The sequence below is a fragment of the Sciurus vulgaris genome (genome assembly GCF_902686455.1).
Source record: "Sciurus vulgaris genome assembly, chromosome: 1".
In the NCBI taxonomy this organism is placed as follows: domain Eukaryota; kingdom Metazoa; phylum Chordata; class Mammalia; order Rodentia; family Sciuridae; genus Sciurus; species Sciurus vulgaris.
In genome coordinates this window covers 209,470,165-209,490,168 of record NC_136461.1, presented here as the reverse complement: position 1 = coordinate 209,490,168, position 20,004 = coordinate 209,470,165, and the positions used below count along the sequence as shown (strand labels likewise).

The 20,004-nt window shown below is 50.2% G+C and overlaps 1 protein-coding gene across 1 annotated transcript in view; it reads left to right on the top strand.

The window, feature by feature from the left end:
• Nucleotides 1-20,004, top strand: part of TRAPPC9 (trafficking protein particle complex subunit 9) — a 568,317-nt gene that overhangs the window by 131,210 nt on the left and 417,103 nt on the right. Inside the window, exons 13-16 of the mRNA XM_079106933.1 lie at nt 5,082-5,167; nt 7,343-7,469; nt 10,421-10,553; nt 16,600-16,763. Of these exons, the coding sequence (XP_078963059.1) occupies nt 5,082-5,167; nt 7,343-7,469; nt 10,421-10,553; nt 16,600-16,763 (510 nt within the window). The remainder of the gene's footprint in view (nt 1-5,081; nt 5,168-7,342; nt 7,470-10,420; nt 10,554-16,599; nt 16,764-20,004) is intronic.

Sequence of the window (20,004 nt, the reverse complement as noted above, 5' to 3'; positions counted from 1 at the left end):
CAATATTAGCAGTGCCCAATTCAGACACTATGCAATCCTAGACCAAATAGCCTCTATTATGACAATATCAAAATTGTCATAATAAACAGAATGAGTTCAAATATTATCTTCAGTAAAACAAACAGATTTGCAATAAGGTCTGCAGTTTCAGATGGAGGACAAAGAGGATGCAGAGGGATTTAGAATATGGCTGTTAATGGGATAAGAAAAGAATATACAGAAGTTCTAGATAATAGAAAGGGTGAGAGTGTAATCAAAAGAAATTGGATGTTAGCATGCAAAAAAGGGAGAAAGAGACTCTGAGGGAACAGGTAAACAAAAGGAAAAGAGAGCAAGAAAAGTAAAGAAATAGTTAAATTTTTTCAATAAGGAGAAAAAGGAAAATCTACAGTATAACAATCATATAGTAATAAAACCTCCCAGTGTTCAGTAGCCTGATGCATGAGAGGTACCTGACAATGAGCTTCAAGTCTCCAGCAGGCGTCTCAGGATGGGATTTCCCCCACCTAAATAACGGAGCTCTGGCTTACAGGGTTATCCAAGATGGGCACTCTGACTTCCAAATGTTTTGGCAAATGGGGAGCTGCAGCTCAGAGTGTGGCCGTGGTCAGCAGGAGGGCCTAGAGGCGGGATGCAGTTGGTCAGGCAGGGGTCCTGGAGGTCCCGTGTGTTTGGTGTGGTTGTGGGATCCTGGAGGCCGGTTGCAATCAGTAGGTCTGGGGTCCTGGTGATAGGGCGCATTCAGTTGGTCTGGGGGTCCTGGCGGCAGGGAGCAGTTAGTCAATGTGAAGGCCCCAGAGGCAGGGAGTGATCGGTCGGGCTGAGGGATCCTGGAGACGGGGCTCGGTCAGTCCGGCCAGGGGTCCTACGGGGCCTGGCTTTTGTCTGAAAATGGCGGCAGCCATGTGTAATCAAACCTGCAGGTACTGTGACAGTGAACTTCCAGGCAAAAGCAGGCAGCTGGTGCTCCACTGGCGGTTGGCAATCAGTTTGCTGACTGTTGTCAGACGATCAGGAGGTGAACTAAGAAACAGATATCCTCTGCTTGAAACCAGAGTTACAGAGCGACAAGGAACTCAGCCTCCCTCTAGTCCGCCATCTTGGATCTCCCCTATTCTGCTTTTTTTATGAGCAGGCTTTGTGTTGGGCAATTTTTCCCTGCTGGAGGCCAAGGTGGGTGCAGGTGCGGCTAAGCTGTGATGGTTGGTAGGTAAAGGCCAGAGGTACTTTGGACTCAGTAAGGGTTTTTGGGATGAGGAGCTGTGTTGCACAGTCCCTGCCTGGATAGCTTCTCCCATTCAGTTCATGCAGGTGGGACTCAGAACAGGATGCTGAAGGGGGAGACAGTGTGAAGGGAGTTCTTGGGAGTTGTGGCCCTGGTAGCCCTCTGCCAGCATCTGGTTACCTACTGCTGAACTGGAGTGAGCAGCAAGGGCCAGTCCCTGGGAGCAGGGCCCCCACAGACTTTGGGCCACTGTGGAGGGGAGTGCCCTGGGCTTCCTGCTGCTTGGCTCTGCCTGTGCCCACTTTCCCTGTTGAGGTGAGAAAAAAGTAAAGGGAGACGTGAGGGGCGGGGCCTTGGAGAGCGCAGCTGGCACTAGCATGGGATCACATGTCCCTGAAAGCAATCCAGCCTCGTTATTTTTTTCCCTTTAGTTCTAGGAATTGGGGCTGTGGATGTAGGAATTGTTTCTGAAGACGTGGCCCCTGAGTGTTGGCACCTACCCCTGGGGGAGCGTCCTGTGTATGCATGCATGAGTTCTAGACATTCCATTGCTAGTCCTTGGTTTTGCAAGACCACGCCAGCCTTTTCCCCTACTCTGCTTCTCTGCTCCAGAGAACTTTTGGGGGTGAAAGGAAGCTGAAGAGCCAGATGTGCAGGGTTGTGGGGAGGTGGTGAACCCCAGACCCTGTCTGGTGTGCACCCCAGGGAGAGGAGAGAGGGGGGGGTGCCACTGCATGACCTCCTAGGGGGGCTTCTTATGCCACCTCCTTAGGGACAGAGGACTGGGGCCCTGCGCTAGCTGGGCCTCTCTCTGGCCTTGTGACAGTGGCAGCTGCGTCCTGACTCTTCCCTCCAGGCTGGACCTGGATGATGTTAGGGCTGACGGACTCTTCTCCTGGCCTTCCCGGAGTCTCTGCCTGCTTTCTTGGTTCTCAGTATGCTTTTTTCCCTAAAGAACTTTTAAGGCAAGTCTCAGTCCTTTTGTTTAGAGAAAAACTTGGGAGGTGATAGTGCAGGGGTCAGACTCCCTCCCAGGGCCATCAGTACCTTTAGGGGTTCAGTGCAAATGAAAACACAGGGCCCTTTATTTAAAAAGTATCAGGAATTTGTATACAGCAAGTGCCAAGCATGTAGCAAATATGGGGCCTCCAAACATGGGGCTGCTGCTGCTGCCTGCATGGATTGCCTGTCCCTGAAGCCAGCCCAGCCTCGTTATTTTTTCCCTTCAATTCTAGGAAATGGTTGAGGCTTCTTATTAGGAAAATACTTCTGTGTGTGGGGAGAGGCTGGAGCAAACTTTGCACCCAGATTCTCATAGCTGTTTGGAACTGATGTTGCAAGCGTTGCTCTTCTCCCTGTTTACCAGTGGGAAAATTTAGACTGGATGCAGATTACCTGCCCTGGGCCAGGGAGCTAGCAGGCGGCAGAGTGCCGTCTCCATCCATCACTTGATGCCCAGGGAGTTGTTCCAGTGTGATGTGGCTCCTCACAGGGGTGATAGGCACCTGCTCACTTGGGTGGAGGGTGACTTCCTGGCTGATGTAAGGGTGTTTTTCTGAGCTCTAACAGAAGGTTCAGCCACGATGCACATCATTTGCAGTCTTGATCGGGAGTTTCCCTGCCAGGTGGGTCCATGTGGTGTGGTGCACAGAGCTTGTCAGCACTAGAACTGCTGGCTGCTGCTGGTCCTGGCATGCCAGCATGGTGTAAGGAGGGCTGGTACAGAGGGTGTTTAGTAGTTACCAACTCCTGTGCCTTCCTGATCTTTCTATGACAAAGTATTGAGGAAGGGGCATGTGCTTTGATACAGGGTGGGCTGGACCACCTTCTTTCAAACAAAAATAACTTACCACATAAATGTAAATCATTCCTTCCAGTATCCCAGAGCATGATTTAAAAAATGATGTTTTTTGACTGCAGAGAAAATGATTCCTTAGCACAGGCATAGTGACTTATTTTAAAAAGCAGTGACTTTCTCACCTGTGGTGAGGAACCGTCAGGCCCTACAGACGCCCGCAGGTCAGGGGCACTGTGAGGGGCGGTAGGGGCCGTGCTGTGCTCTGGGTGCTCATATGTGTGAGGGTGGAAGGTGAGCCCTGCAGTGGCTTCACAAAGGATCCTGGGCTTGTGCAGGGTGGTCAGGCAGGTGTGGTGAAGGAGAGAGGGGGCAGCGTAGGGGAAGCGCTTGGGTTTCAGAGCCAGGAGGACTTGAGTTTGAATTGCAGCCCCCATTTATCAAGTGGGCAGGGATTTTCCATTTTGTAGAATGAGAATAACAGGTGTTCTACTGACCCAGTAGAGTGTGGTCATTGACTGTGCTGTCCAGGGCTCACGCTCAGCCAGTGCACAGCTCTGCCAGTGTTTGTGCACTAACTCACCTGGTGGCCTTGTCATTGGTCCATGCAATTGCAAGATGCCAGGCCTGGTCAGTTGTCACAGATGTGGGGGAGCTGGTCTTAATCTCTGTGCAGGGTGTCTGGTACAAAGTGGGACAAAAGCTATAGTTTGGAAATATGATGTGAAATCTCCATGAAGCTTGGAGAATTCTAGTCAATAAGTCTTGCACCTGCTCTAGAAAGAGCCCTGCACTGCCTTGAGCTGCCTGTGCTGGGTCTAGATACCTCTTTGACGTCAAAGTCCTGGGCTGAATCCCTGTTGGCTGCACTTGCCAGTGGCAGGCTTCCTAGGCAAACTACCTAACGCATTTGGCTTGTGAGTGCCTGCCTTGTACCGCTGTGGCCTTGACACCCATGTCGAGAGTAAGGAGGTAGCCTGCGTGGACATGCATCCCACTCACACCTGCCAGCATGCCCCTTGATCTTGAATTCCCTCTGGTCCCCTGATGTGGTGCCTCAGGTGGAGGGGCAATGGAAGTGGGGATGGGCGCTGTACTGGTTTTCCATAGCTTTGTGACAAATTTCTGCAGTTTACCTAGTGGCTCAAAATATCACCAACATCTTTCTCACCGCATGGGTCAGGAGTTTCAGTTGGTCCTTGCTGAATCTCGTCACCGGATCCTCATCTGAAGGCTCCCCTGGGGAGAGGTCTGTTTTGAAGGTCCCCCAGGTTGGTCTTCCTTCAGTGCTTCAAGGTTGTGTGACGTAGCTGTCAACAGGGACTGCTCTCTGCTTCTAGAGGCCACCCCTACGTACACCCTTGCAGGAGGGTCTCAACCCCACTGGGGACCCAGCCAGTTGGATCAACCTGTTTGCGAAGCCCTTTTGGCTAACTCAGAGGCAGCTGATAGGGCCTTAGTTGCATCTGCACAACCCCTTCACTGCTGTTACACGATGTCACCTAATGCGGTGTCTGCGCTCCAGGGAGGGTTGCACCGGGCATGTATGCTGAGCTGTGGGGCCAGGCTCGTTTCACAGTTCTGCCTCTGAACTGCAGTGGCCTGGAGTTAAGAGAAGGAGAAACCACACTCTTCTCTCTTGGTCTCAGGGGCACAGGGAAGTCATGCTTTGTGCCCTTGACCCCCCTGCCATCTGCCTGCATTGCCAGCCTCTGGACCAGTGCTGTGTGTGTAGTAGCTTGTGACCCAGTGCCAAGGGTGGCGCCCTCTGGATGGAGCTTGGCTCCATGAAGTCCTTCCCTGTGGAGGTCGGCACTGTCCCAGTGCCACCTGCTGAATGCCCTGGGAAACGTCCTCCATGGTGCATCAGTGTGGCAGTGATGGTGGACTTTACGGTGATTCAGAGGGCTGGTGTCAAAACCAGCTTTGGATTGTTCCTCTCAAGGTGATCATGAGGTCCAAGGTGATCATACTGGACGAGTGTGTTGCCACAGGGGTACCTGACACCCCAAGAAAGCACAGAGGTGCTGACTAACCTGTGGATTCTTTTGTGCTCTGTAGATTTCCAGTGGGTTCAAGGAGACGTGTGTGAGGTTCAGCTGATGGTGTACAACCCAATGCCGTTCGAGCTCCGCGTTGAGAACATGGTATGCACTGCCAAACATTTGGCCTTTTGGACTAAAAACACCAATTTATCATTAAGATACATTTTTTAAAGTATATTTTTTGTAACTTTATTTTGTTTATTTATTTTTATATGGTGCTGAGGATTGAACCCAGTGCCTCAGATGTGCTAATCAAGTGCTCTACTACTGAGCCACAACCCCGGCCCCTGAAATACATTTTTACTTAATATTTGACATATACATCCTGTGACATTTTTTTTTTCCATTTTGCCAGAGATTATGAGCTTGTTGTGAGTGAAGACCACATTTTGTCATTTTGTGTCTTTCTTTATGCTTGGTACTCAGTGAACATTTGAATCCATAAACAGAGCTCTGATTTGCACACCAACTGAGCTTAGCCAATGGGATATGCGATTTGAAGTGCTCATTTTGAAGTAACCTGAGACCAGCACAGATTCCGATAACAGCATTCCGATAAATGCTGCTCGATAACAGCAGCAGCATTCCATGGCTGCAGGGTGACTGGATGATCAGGGCCCAGGGCAGAATGAGCAGGAGGCAGGAGAGTGGGCTGTTACACTGCTGCTGTGTGGGTCTCAGTTTGCCATCCCGACATGTTCCGAGCCCAGTGCAGGCTCTCAGAGACTCGCTTGCAGGTGGGTGTCCCTGGAAATGCTCAGCCCCCTCCTGGGACGAGCCCCTCCCGCCCTCCCCACTCGGGTTTGACCCTCAACCTTTGCTGTGCTGCCTGTGGTGGTGCTGTCTGGTGTTGACATGAAAGGGCTGTGTGGCCACTGAGGAGTGGTCCCACCTGGCATAGGGTAGGCTGCAGCTCTCCATGCAGTGCTGAGCTGCGTCCCTGCCAGGCATAGGCTGGGAGGCCTGGACGTGGAGGGGCGTGCCTGGTGTGGAGTTGGGGCTTCCTGGAGACGAGACTGTTTGGTAGTCATGCTTCCTGCCTGAGTTTCCCAAACCTGCCCAAGTGCTGAGAGACCCCCAGCGGCTCCAACCTGGCTCTGGGCCTTCCCTTCCCCACCTCTTGGCTGGGACAGGCCTCTGCAGTGTGTCCTGCTCCTGGTCTGGTCAGGAAATGTCAGTGTTTACAGAATTTCCCCCAATGGTTAAAGTGTCAGCCCTGCTACTCTTTCTCACACATTTAAAAAAAAAAAGTGTCTTTCATTTTTATCTGGCTTAAAAGTAATATGCGTTTATTATGAACATTTAGAAATAATAAAGAATAAAATAAAATAAAAAGATCCATTTGGAGATTTCCCACAAATCATGGCCAAAATTTCAGAACCTGAATTGTGAAATATTTCAACCATATGAAACATTACAGGGAGTCATAACACACATCAGTCCAACATCCACATGAACAATTATTAATAGTTGGTCATACTGCTTTAGCGGTTTGAAAAGGAAATAAGAGAAGCCAGGTGCAGTGGGGTATGCCTGTAATCCCAGGGGCTCAGGTACCTGAGGAAGGAGGATCACAAGCCAGCCTCAGGAGCTTTGTGAGGCTCTAAGCAACTTGGCGAGACCCTGTCTCAAAATAAAAAATGAAATGGGCTGAGGATGTGACTCAGTGGTTAAGTGGCCCTGGGTTTAAAAAAAAAAAAAAAAATCCCTGGTACTAATAAAACAAAGACATAAAAGAAATGCTAAAATATTCTGCCAGGGACAATCTAATTGTTTTTCTGCTTCTACCCCTGCCCACACTGTGCACCCCTGAATCATTTCACAGCTCTGGTCAAAATCCAGGCACTAGGTGCACTCAGTGTGTCAGAGTGTCCTTGCTTCTGGGTGCTGTCTGTGAGCGAGTTTGAAAAGTGTGCACACACACATGCTTGCATTTGTACACATGTACCTCTGTTTGCATGCCACACACTCCCTATACTTACATTTGTATCCACACACTCACCTCTGTGCATCCATACTTATATTTGCATACTCACCTCTGCACACACTCTGTACTTACATTTGTATCTGCACATTCTCCTCTGTGCATGTGCACACACATACACACACACTCTTACATTTATGTTTGTACACAACATCTCTGAAGCTTCTGGGTTTGTATGAATTCCTGACAGTCCTGGGTGTACTTGTAGCATGTGCCTCAAGGTTCCTTCAGACCTGATCATCCACGATGGGCTTGGGTTGGGCCTGCTCATGATGCACCTCCTTTGCTTTTAGGGGCTCCTCACCAGTGGAGTGGAGTTCGAGTCTCTGCCTGCTGCACTTTCCCTTCCTGCAGAATCTGGTCTGTACCCAGTGACACTTGTTGGGGTCCCGCAGACAACTGGAATGATTACTGTGAACGGTGAGGAGACTTCCTCTCTGGTTCTGCTTGCCAAGTGCTGCTGAGCTCGCGCATCACTTTGTCGAGGCCTAGAGCTGATCACCTGTCCTCTAGTCCTCACCGTGAGAAGATAAGGATGAGAAGGCGTTTCTGTGGATGCGGCCTGGGAAGAGCTGGGTCGAGTGTGTAACGGTGCGGAGGCTGTGCTCCTGCTGGCAGCCCATCCTGTTCCCTCCCCACCCGCACCACTTTCCCTTCGGTGGTCCTCTGGGGGTCTCCAGACACGTGCTCAGCTTCTCCCACTGCCCTTTGGAGGCTGTGACGTCTCCTTGCTGTGGCCTCCTTGTTTGCCCTTGGAGTTGTGCGTGCATCCTGGATCCACTTCTCCCCTCCCAGTGGTTTGTCACATTCTGCATCCCAGATCTAGCCCAGGCCACTTCACCAAAATCCTGTCCCCCAGCCGCTAGTGGTCTTTAGTTTTCTCTGACTGAATCCAGGGCCTGCTTTCAGTTTTTTTTTGTTTTTCTAACCTGACTGCTCAGAGGCCACCCTTCCTATAGGGAGAGCTCTGCTCCGGCTTTGGTGACCCACACCCTCTGGATTTGGTTGTTGTCATGGTGCACGCTTGGCAAGTGCTCCACCGCTGAGCTGTGCCCCTGCCTCCTTTGGGTTTTCTCCTGCCTCTCTGGCTCTTGCTTCTTGGTCTCTTCACATGCCATGTGTCACACTAGAACCACTGCCTCTCCTCCCCAAAGTGGCACCTTCCCCTGTGGCCCCATCCCAGTGACGGTGTCACCATGAGCCAGTTGCCCTCGCAAGCTTCTTGGGAGTTGTCCCCAGTGCCCCACCTCTGCTACACCCTGGACTGCCTCCCTGTCTCCTGAGTAGGTGAGCCCAGCCACTTCCTTTCCTGCAGATCACGACTCCCTTGCAGGGCTTCTCCCAGTGCATTGGGCCTGGTGTTCCCGCCCACGGGCCTGCTTGCTACCAGGTCTGTCTTGCAGGCTGCAGCCCAGGCCTTCTGTGGTGTGCCCTGCCCTGCCATGCCATGCCTTATTTGCTGGCCTTTTTTGGTGGCCATGCCTGTCTCACCCAGCAGCGCCCTCAGTGTCTGGTGTGGAGCCCTCACACCAGGGGGAGAGGTGCAATCTGCTGGGCAAGGGAGGCCAGGGCAGGAGTGGCCACAGGTTGTATGTGTTGCGGAAGCATCAGGATCGAGCCCCGCACGTGGAGGTAGGACTGGGTGTGGGGGAGGTCGACAAAGGCCTGTCATAGCAAGTGACTGGGAATTACCCAAATGAACGGGAGTGGGCAGTGGAGAAGCAGGGGCTGGTAAGCAGAGTGTAGAGAGGGGTCTTGGGCAGAGAGAACAGCTGGTCTAGAGACTGGTGGTAGGGCAGACAGTGGTCTCACTCAGGGAGCCCGGGTGACCAGGAGGTCAGGGCAGGGGAGGTGGTGACGGGGCTGGAAGGTTGATAGAGGGCAGCCCCAGGGGACCTTGGGAGTCACCCTGAAGGGTGCTGCCTGCTGCCTCAAAAGGGGCAAGGGTGCTGTGGCAGGAGTGCAGGAGCCAATTCAGCCTGGAAAGCTGTGTAGAGGAGGAGAGCCAGGGCTGATATGTACCAGTGAGCCCAGGGCCTCCAGGTGACCCCCGGTGTCCGTGACGTGAGTGTGGGGCCTCCAGGTGACCCCCGGTGTCCGTGACGTGAGTGTGGGGCCTCCAGGTGACCCCCGGTGTCCGTGACGTGAGTGTGGGGCCTCCAGATGACCCCCGGTGTCCGTGACGTGAGTGTGGGGCCTCCAGATGACCCCCGGTGTCTGTGACAGTGAGGGTGGGGTCCCCAGATGACCCCCCCAGTGTCCATCCTTGGTGCCAACTTGTGTACACTTCTGTCCCTCAGACTTGGCCGGAAGGGCTGGCTGTGTTATCTGACATCCTCATGGGCCACTAGCACGTATTTGTCATTAGACTTGGGGTTTATAAGGCAGTTGTTTTAAGCAATAGGTAAGAAAAGGGAAAAGCCTGTAATTAGGAATTGTAAGATAATGGTTGCTTAGCAGACAAAACCATACCATATCAAGTTCTGCAGAGAGAATAGTGTGGGGGCATTGGTGACATGGGGGTTTCTGGGTAGGAAAATGTTTGCCAGTGAAAGAAGCCTTTAAGAACTCACCACGGAGAGGGGCGAGCCCAGAGAGCATGGCGGCTGTGTGTCCCGTGAGTGGGGAGAGAACCTGAAGCTGCTGGGGAGGCTGATTCTGGCAGGGCTGGCCTGGTTTGCGTCTGAGCAAGTAGTTGGCTTCTCCCTTTGGAGATCTGTGCCTCCCAGCACGGTGTGCAGAGAAGGTGTTGCCCTGAGCATGGGCTCTGGGTGCTGTTTAATCTTGTTGCATAGTGAAGTTGTTTTTGATAGTGGCCTCAAAATTTCAAAGGCCATTTTAAAGGTTTGCTTAAACAATTTTGAGGGCTTATCTAACCAACATTTTTTTTGGGGAGGGGGGGGGGCTTGGGAAATTTGCTTATCTTAAGTGATAGTACTTGTATATATGGCAGATTTGCTGTATCACATAACAGCTATAATAGCAGTAATTGAACTTTCATCCTCAACAGAAGGTTTTGAAACATTTTTCAGATACTCATTAAGTCACATTATGTCCTGCAAAGGCATATTAACTATCGTTCTCATTTTGGAGATGGAGAAATCTGAAAAGCAAATAAGTAAAGGAATGAGATACTGATTATTAGGTTCTGGAGATTTCTAGTTTGCAGGGACCTTTACATCTGCTCTTCATTTGGACCTGGTCAGCAGTGAAATAGGACATAGGTGCCATTATCAGCTGCATCGAGGGTCCCAGGTGGAGGGGCAGTGGCAGGCCAGGCCTCAGGACTGGGGCGCCTGCACTCTTCTCACTGCGGCTCTGGGTGGGCTGTGGGCTTTGCCAGGACGTGTGAGTTCTGCCTTGTGTTCCAGGTTACCGTACCACTGTCTTCGGTGTCTTCAGTGACTGTCTGCTGGATAACCTCCCGGGAATCAAAACCAGCGGCTCCACCGTTGAAGTCATTCCAGCCTTGCCGAGACTGCAGATCAGCACTTCTCTGCCCAGGTGTGTTTCCACGAATGGGTCTAAGTGCTGATAAGACTTGGCTCTTAGGATATTGTTTAGTTATACATTTTTAAAAATATCTAAGGAGTCTGAGTTAGTCTGAAATTCTTTGACCAGAATGTGACTGAGGTTTTCTTTAAGATGCCAGTAGTTAATTTGCTTTGCTGAACGTGAATGAGAACTAAGTTGAAATCTTTCTTACAGGATGAGAACCAAATGTGAAGTTAGCCTTTTTAAATGTAACTTTTTAGAAGAACAATGTTTGAAGTCATTTAAGAATTATTCTTTCAAAAAATGATTTTGTTCTTATTTGTTTGTAGAGAGGGAAAGAAGTCTCAGGAGTCCCAGAATCACTCACTATAAATGCTTTGTACTCTTTCTTTGTGGTGTTTTGTCCACACTTTTTTTAAAAATACATATTTGAATACTTGAAATCATACATCATATATAGTATTATAGAAAACTTTCTGTGCAGCTACATAACATAAAAACATTTTCATAAATTTTTAAAAATATGCAATTTTAAATTTGATTAGGTACCTCACACAGATATGTCAGAGTTGCATAACCTTTTATTTCCTTGCTGTTGGAATTTGTGATATTTTAAACTTTTGCTATTATGAACAATGAGCATTCTTTTGGTCATCTTAATAGAAGGTATCCTGGAATTTTATGACATGCTTTTAAAGGCTGCTGACATGTTCACTGGCCCTTTGCTCTGCCAGGTGCTGTGCTAGGTGCTAGGGCTGTGACAGTGAGCTTGTAGTTCTGTCCCTTGCCCACAGAGCCCTGTCAGTGGCAGAGACTGAGAAGCACCCAGCAATCGCAGTTTGCTGTTGCTACAACTCTGATGAGCCCCTGTGCCGAAAGCGCTCCTCCAGGGGGGACTCTGCAGGGACCAGAGGGGGCTGGAGGAGGCACTAGCTGTGCGAACGGGCAGGTGGAACAGCTTCTGACAAAGGAGCAGAGGACAGAGGAAGCATCATGTGACTGGGGAGACGCTAGAAGCAGAAGACAGTAACTCGAATGGAGCACAGACCTGACAGGAAGAGGCGAAAGGTCCAAAACTTTTAGAAGAAAACAGGAGAGAAGAATGTTTATGACCTTGCGTTGGGCAAAGATTCTTTGATATGATGCTAGAAGTAGGCTCCATAAAATAAAATGTTGACAAATTGGGCTTCATCAAGATTAAAAACCTTTGTACTTCCAAAGACACCATCAAGAAAATGAAAACTCACAGTCTGGGAGAAAATATTTGCACATCATATATCTGATAAAGAGCTTGTATTCACATAAAGAGCTTTTAAAACTCAGTAATAAGAAAACAAACAACCTAATTAAAAAGTTGGCAAAAGAGTCAAATAGCTGTTTTACACAGAAAATATCCAAGCAGCTCAAAGCAACCTGGAGGGGGGCTCGGATCATTAGTCTCTGTGGAGCTGGCGTCATCTGAAGTCCCAGTTGCAGGGTGGCTGGGATCAGGGTGGCAGGGGGGAGGAGCTGACCCGCATGCCGTGCTGAGGGAGCGTAAAGTGGCACATCCCTTTCAGAGACACTTGGGAGCTCTCCTGAGAAGTTGAGCACAAGCTTACCTGTGACCCAGCAATTGCAAGAAGGTCACAACACTTTGACACAAAAATCCGTGCATGGACATTTGTAGTGGCATTACTCACAAAGGTCAGAAGAGAAGGAAGGACCCATACGTCCATCATTTGCTAACAAAACGTGCCACATCTGTACAGTGAAATATCACTCAGCAATAACAACAAGCCGGCTCTCGATAATGCTGGAGCACACACGCACCTCGGAGACACGCCATGGGAAAGTGGCAGGTGCAAAGAGGAGTCGGCTGGGTAGGGGCTGCGGGCAGTGGGGGGAGCGGGGGCCTGCAGGTGCACCAGGGCCTCTCTTCTGAGGTGATGGCGACATTCTCAAATTGGGTTTCAGTTGGTAAGCTTACTGAGCACAAGTGTTGACCTAAAAGAGGAGGACATCATGGCTGGTACGTCACACCTCAGTGAAGTGGTTTACACAGATCATTTTGCTTTGGCTTCAGTGTGTTGTAGATACCTGGTCTCAGTCGAGGTCTTGGCAGCCTTGGGAGGTTAGCCTTGTCCTTGTTCTCGAGGGCAGGACTGCCTCAAACCCTGTCACTCCAGCAGAGGACCCTGCAGACTCCTGGCGGACCTGACCCATTACTCTTCCTGCTACTGTGGCAGGTGGCAGACACCTGGTCGGGAAGGACTCCTGGCTGAGCTCCTGGACTTTTGCTGAGATTCAAGGTGACAGTGTAGCCTGCTCACATTGCCAGTCCCCCACATGGCAACCCAGCTGAAGGGCGGGCAGCGTAAGGTAAAAGGGCTCCCAGGTAGAGGGCTATTACCAGGAAGGGAGAGGATTTCAGGAAAAGGAACTGTGAGTGCCCTGCTCAGAGACCATCTTGCCAGCTCCGGAGATGCAAAGAAAATGGGTGTGCTAGCTGCCACTCCATCTCCCTCATTTTCCTCTTGCCTTTAGGATAGTTCTCAAAGATACCATGTGCCCACCTGCCCCGTTTCTGTGGTCCTGTGGTTGGGCACATACACTCGCAGGTGTCGGCTGCCTCCCAGTGAGGAGGCCTGGGGCTCTGGGGGTGCAGTCCAGAGTGTGCATCCTCACCTGAGCTTCTGGGCCTTGGAGAGAGACCAGGTGTTAGCAGAGGGCGTTTAACTCCAATTTGGAGTTAAAAGTGCTGTTTCTTGTTTTTAAGAATGTATGTATTTTACTAAGGTGATTTTCCACCTTAGATGAGTTGATAATATTCTAAAATAAAAACACCTGAGACAGGCACAACACATCCACTCACATTTATTGACACCTGTGGTGTGGTTTTGGCCTTGTGGGATAGGACTGGCATTTAAAACTCCCCTTGACCAGTGCCTGTCCCCTATGTGAGCTCAGTCTGGAGGGAGGGACAGATCGACTGGAGCCAGGAGTGCCTGCTGCTCCTGCAGTGAACCCCAGTGGACCAGAGCTCAAGTCTCCCCTGGGGCCCCAGGAGGGCCCATGCCAGGACGGCGTGCAGGCCCGAGGATTTGCAGAAGTCGGTTAGGTAATGCAGCAAGGAAGAGGGACCAGCAAGTCAACACACAGATGCAGACCACAGTGAAGCAGAATTGAATGTAGAGGGAGAGACCAAGGTAGCGTCACTCATGTGTCCAGAGGCCTTGGGTCTGTAGAGGCAGAAAGCAAAGGCCCTGCCAAACAGGGCGGCACACTGTCTCCAGGGAGCTGTCAGGGAAGCCCCTCAGGTAACAGAGCCCCCGGCAGTGGAGCAATGTGGCCTTTCAGGCGGGGAGGCCTAAGCCTGAGCTGGAGTCTCAAGCACTGGTATTTTGAGAAGCTGAGACAGGCAGGTGGCCTGCTACTTGGGGTGGTACCAATGGTGGGGTGGCAAAAATGTGTTATCTGTGGTCTCAGCTTGACCTCCATCCCCAGTGGCCCCTGGCAGCTCCAGGGCTGCTTGGCCACCACAGACATGTTAGGGCCTTATCCCTAAAAGGGGCTTCCTCTGCTTAGACCTCACCCTTCCTTCCCAGGCTCGCCCAGGCAAACCTCCATTCCCATCCTGGAGTGCCTCTCCTCCCCTCGGGATGCTGCACCTGCCCCTGGCCTGGCCTGGGCAGCCCTCCCTAGGGGCCTGACCTGCCATCTCAGCCCCTATCCTGTGCTTGCTTAAGATTGTCAGGGCCAGGCCCTGTAGCTCACAGCTCCTCTGCTCTGCTCTCTTTAATCCCTCCTTCCTGCTCTGCATCTGTCTGTCTTTATTTTTATTTTTATTTTTTAAATATTGGGGATTGAGCCCAGGGGTGCTTCACCACCAAGCTCTATAGACAGCCTTTTTTATTTTATTTTGAAGTAGAGGCTCGTGATCCTCCTGCCTCTGCCTCCTGAGTCGCTGGGATTCTGGGTGTGCCCCCACCCTGCCCTTGCTTCCTTCCCACCTGCCTGAGGGTATTGGCAAACTGCTATCCGAGATGCCAGCAGCGAGTCCCAGCAGGGCTTTCTTACACCCTAATACCTTCTCCACTGACAGCTCTTGCCTGAGGAGGCCTGCGTGTTAAACAATGGGAAGAAGGATGTGGGTCAGTTTTCCTTCCTTGGCAGAATTAACTTCCCGACTCAGAAGAGTTTATCCAGATGCCTCATACTCTTGCTTTCTGGGAGCTTAGCATGGACATCAAAGCTCCCATCAGTTTGGAACCCAGGCCCCAGGAAGCGCACAACTGCTGACCACACCTCCTTTGTTACATTTTTAAAAAAGTTTTAAATTCTTTAAACATTTATTTTTTACTGTGTGTAAATGTGTATTACATTTACACATAATGGTGGATTCGTTGTGCCGTAGTCCTGTGTGCTCACACCATGGTTGGATCAGTCTCCTTCCCCGCATTCCCTTTCCCTCCCCCACCCTCCCCCATCTCTTGCTCCACTCTTCTCGGCTCCCTCCTATTATTGTTATTGCCATTTTAATTAGTGCATTATATATATATGACTAATTTGGTATATTCGCACGTGAACACTTCCCCATGCCCTCCTTTCCTCCCTCCCTCTCTTTCAATCCCCTTCTTCTACTTCCCTCTATTTTTGTGAGATCCTCCCATTAAAAAAAAAAAATTCCATCCCTTCCCCACCATGTTTTAAGAATGGTTTCTTTTCTCTGGTAGTAGATGTGTGAGATCTTTGCTGTCTGGAACATTATGTCCTGTTCCCTGCTCCACACAGCATGGACATGAAGCTCTCCTGTAGTATGGGAAACTGTACTTGGGCTTGACGTGAGACTGTGCACTGACCAAGGCAGAGCCAGAAAGCTGGTCATTGGAGGCTGCTGGATACTGGTGAGGTGGTGGGGTAGTGTGGCGTGCCTGGGTCTACTTGATCATTTCATAGCCCATCTTAGCTTCGACTGAGCACAGAGTTGGCTTATGTACCCTAGGCCAATTGTGGCCCTGGGTGGAAATCCTTCAGAACAGGAAGGAGGGGGGTGGGGTGCTAGGCAAACCCCCAGGCTCCAGAAGTGCCCACCCTTCTCCATGACGTCCTGCAGCTCCCCCTTTCCTTGATAGCCAGAGTTCCCCAGAATTGTGTGTACTTGTGTGTATGTGTGTGTATGTGTGTGTGTTGTGAGGGATTGAACTTAGGGATTGAACCTGTGTAAGCCTTCTTACCTCCCTACCATGTGCACTTCTCCCTGTTTCCAGCTGTTCTTTGTTCCATCTCTGTTTCCTGCGATCCCAGTGACGACCTAGGCAGAAGTCTGTTTGCTACCTGTGGCCTGGGAAGGAGAGACTGGTCTACTTAGTAGTGTGGATCCAGTGGAGTTCACTGGAACTTGTGCAGACTGCAGGCCTGAGTGCACCAGGGTGTTGGTGCAGGAGCCTCAGGGAGGCCCCAGAGACTGGGCTGTAGTTGCATGCAGGGCTGGCTGCTGGGGCTTGTCCCACGTGCAGGGCCTCACCTGAGTGGCAGGAGGACAGAGCCCCACAGTTGCTGCCCTCTGTTACCTTGGTCTTTGTGGGTGTGGCTCATGGCTTGCACTTGGGAGACCAGATTGGTTCTGTACACTTCTATCTCCCTGGCTCTAGTTCCAGTAGGAATTGTTTTAGAAGTTTCCCTCTTAAGTCCATGATTTCCCCAAGGCACTTTGAGCATGAGCAGCACCCTTGTGGTTTGCTTGGATCAGTTCATTGTTTAATTTGTGTCTTCCACAATGCAGAGATTGAGTTTTTTGTCCTTCACACACCCATGAGCAGTGAGGGCTGAGCGAGGGTGACCAGGTTTTCAGCACCAAAGCCCAGGCTGGTCTGCGTGTGGAGGACCCTGACATGTGGCACCTTGCCTTGTCCCTGAGAGCTGGGCCTGAGGTCCCGGAGTAAAGCCAGGTTTCCTCTCTGCTTCTGGAGTGTGTTAGTGCAGATCCTCCTCCCGATGTGGATGGTCTGAGCACACAGTCGGCTCTTCCCTCCCTTCCTCCTCAAACTTACCTTTGTTATTGCTCTTACTTCAGATCTGCACATTCACTGCAGCCTTCTTCTGGTGATGAGATATCTACTAATGTGTCCGTCCAGCTGTACAATGGAGAAACACAGCAACTTGTCATTACATTGGAAAATATTGGAATGGAGCCACTGGAGAAACTGGAAGTCACCTCGAAAATTCTCACCACCAAGGGTAGGTATTGGGAGGAAGGGCTGTGTTGTTTCTTGGCAGAAGACCTGTTTTGAATGACCAACTCTGTTGGCTTAAAGCGGATCTTAGTCTGGGAAATGTGATGATACTATTCCACCCCCCCACCTCCATTTTGGGAACCAAATAAATGCAGTAGACAGAAAAATCTCTCTCTAATGCAGGATACCTTCATGTGGTATTTGGAATTTAAGTTAATTGTATAGAATTTGGTTGGTGTTTGACCAAGCAAGCTAACATTGAATACAGAAAATTACAAACTATATGGTGAAATTCTTTCACATCTGCTATAAATTTGTCTTGCTTTTACAGTTTAGCAACTGAAAAGTGTTTTCCTTCTCTCAAATAACCCTAAATTGTAGATTGTGTGATCATCATTCCTCATGAGCTGCTTGTCTTTCTGAAGCATGGTTCTACCTGTCTCTCGAGACCCTTGGGAGCCCTTGATGGGCTCCCTGTTGTCCCTGGTGCTGAAGTCCTGTGTGACAAGGCCTCACCTATGGTGCTTTATCTTCATCTCGGCCCGTCCCCTGTACTCCACTGGCATTGGTCCTAAGGGGCTGATCTCTTCTTCCTGACCTGGGCCTTAGGCCAAGCCACTTTTACTCTGCCTAGAACTCAGCCTGCCAACTTCTGCTGCTGCCCCTTTTGCTTCCTAAGTGTTGATGAATTTGTCCTTTGGTGTTAGCCTTGCTCCTTGGGTCCTTCTTTCTTGCTCAGAGTGCCCTAAATCACCACCACAATAGCCGTGTCACCACTGTACATGGCGACTGCTTGTGTTCTGGTCCCTTTCTTCAGTGACTGTGACTCAGTGTTCTTTATTCCCAGGGCCTGGCCCATAGGAGGTGCCCAGTACTGAGGGATTGATGATGGAAAGCCATTTCCATGCTTGCAGAATGAGGCTGTTTGGAGACGGCTGTCTCGCGTGTTAGTCCAGTGGAGGACAGCAGTGGGTGAGCCCCACTACTTTCTGATGCGATGCCCTGCTCCTCCAAGTGTGCCGTGTGCTTTCTGCGGGCTGTCCTCCTTGCTGAGGAGCCCTAGCTGCTCCTGCGTGCTCCAGGCTGCCTCTGCCCAGCATCTTCTCAGCCCTGCCTTTCCAGGGTACCCTGACATGTTTGCTCTGTGTGCCTCTCAACTCTTGTGGAGCTTGTTCTTGCGTCTGCCTTTCCTCCTTCCCAGTCTGGTTACCAAGTACTCAAACACAGAGGAGTTGACGGGATTCCATAGTAAACCTGGCCCCTGCCGTCCAGGCTCTGCCATGAACACTTGCTTCCTCACAGGTCTGTCCAGCCTACTAGTCATTAATTGATCATCTTATTTTTAAAATACTGCTTAATGTAAGTTGCAGGCTTCCATACTTTTTATTCTTAAATGCTGCAGTGTGCATCACTGAAATTCAGTTTGTTTTCATATGCAGTGAAATGGGTCATGTGATGAGTCTTGACTAATATGTGTACCTGTCTAGCCCACCCTGTACAAGATCTCCAACGCACCAGAAAGTTCCTGTGTTCCTTCCCAGGTAGTCCTTGCTCATCCCAGGAGGCAGCCACTCTTTTTCTTGTACCTGGTCATCCCTAGTAAATACTTACTAAGAACGAGGCAGGAAGTTGGGAATGCTCATGGCAACCAGACAGAGTTCCAAGGAAACTGTGGACACTGTGGATACAGTTACCTCTCTGCCCACATCTACAGTTCCCATCATGCCTTGCACACATCTGATCTGTTTTTGGTTGTGTTGCTTTTCTGTGCTGGCATCTGGTTGATCCTGGCATGAAGTGGGCGAGTGTTACTGCCTTCACTTGATGGACAGGGAGAGTAAAAGCAGAAGGGGTCAAGGACCTGTCTCAGGTTCACAAGGAACCAGGGCGAGAGCCAAGGCTTCCTGGTTCTCAGCTCTGGTATCCTCGCTTTTCATGTTGAGGGAGGAGGACAGACATGTAATATAGCAGGGTATAGCCATTTTCAGAGCAACGCAGTTACAAGCGAAAAATTAAAGCTATCATTCTTTTTTTATTATTGTCCTAAGCTACAGTACATTTACATGTGAAATTAAATTAATGGAAACAAACCATCTGCTTCCAAAATATACAAAGGGACTAATTCCTGTGGCTGGTGTGCTGTAGTCCCAGAAGGCCGTTAGCAGAATGCACGACCTGCCCTCTGAGGGGATGAGAAAATTGTCTGCAGCAGAAACCTGAGCTGGTGATGTGTGCGGGAGGGTGGGGAAGGCGGTTCCCGGTGGCGGATGGTTAGCAGCACCCATTTCTGTTGCAGCATCATCTTATCTGAAGCCCTTTGTGTTTCTCTTCTTTAGTGGTTTCTTAAATTTCTACTCGGTGACATTTCCCCACATGGAATTAAATGCTCCCTTCTCTGGGCTCCCCTGCTCTTTTCTCTGTGTGCAGTAAGTGTTGCTTTACTTCTCAATGGTAACAGCAGCCTTTCCTCTCTGGGCTCTTCATGTGCCATGTGCGCGGCACTTCACCGTGAAGCACACAGAACCACCTCAAGAGGTCTTCTGGTGTGTGTGGCGTGTGTCCTTCTGTCTCACTGCTGTGGCCTCTCTGCCTAATAACGGAGGACAGTGCTGGTGACACGGGAGCCCAGTGAGCGGGAGCCCTGGCACCCCCTGCATGGGGCTGTCATTGGGTGAGGCACTCTTTCAGAAGGCAGAAAGCTCCCGGACATCCCCGAACCCAGAAGCACGTCCCTGGCAAGCATGTCCCTGTTCACAAGTTCTGCCCCAGAGATGAGTACTTATGATCTGCCCAATTCCAAGACAGAGATTATCTAGCCACGTAATGTAATCATGCTAATTATGTACCACTTGGAAGCAAGCCTGTAGACTGTGAAAGATGTAATGCTTCCTTGTTTAAACAATTATAGATTCTGTTGTAATGAATTCCCAATTAAGAAGAACATATCAGCTTTCCCTCACATGACCCAGGCTGTGTGAGTGTGTGTCCGAGTTCAGCTCTCTATCCAGGCATGCCCAGAAGTGCACACGTGCGTCCCTGGGTTTCTGCATCCTTCTAGCTTTTACTTTTTTAACAAAAACTGATGACTCCATGTTGCTATGATTAAAAGTCCGAAAGTGCTTTGTTTGGGGCAGGGTTCTCCTTACTGCTTACTTCTCTCACAAATGTCCAAGTCCAGCATTCCTGCTATTAGCCAGTGTTAATGACTTCTTGTGTGTTGGAAGTCGGTAGTAGTGACTCTTTCT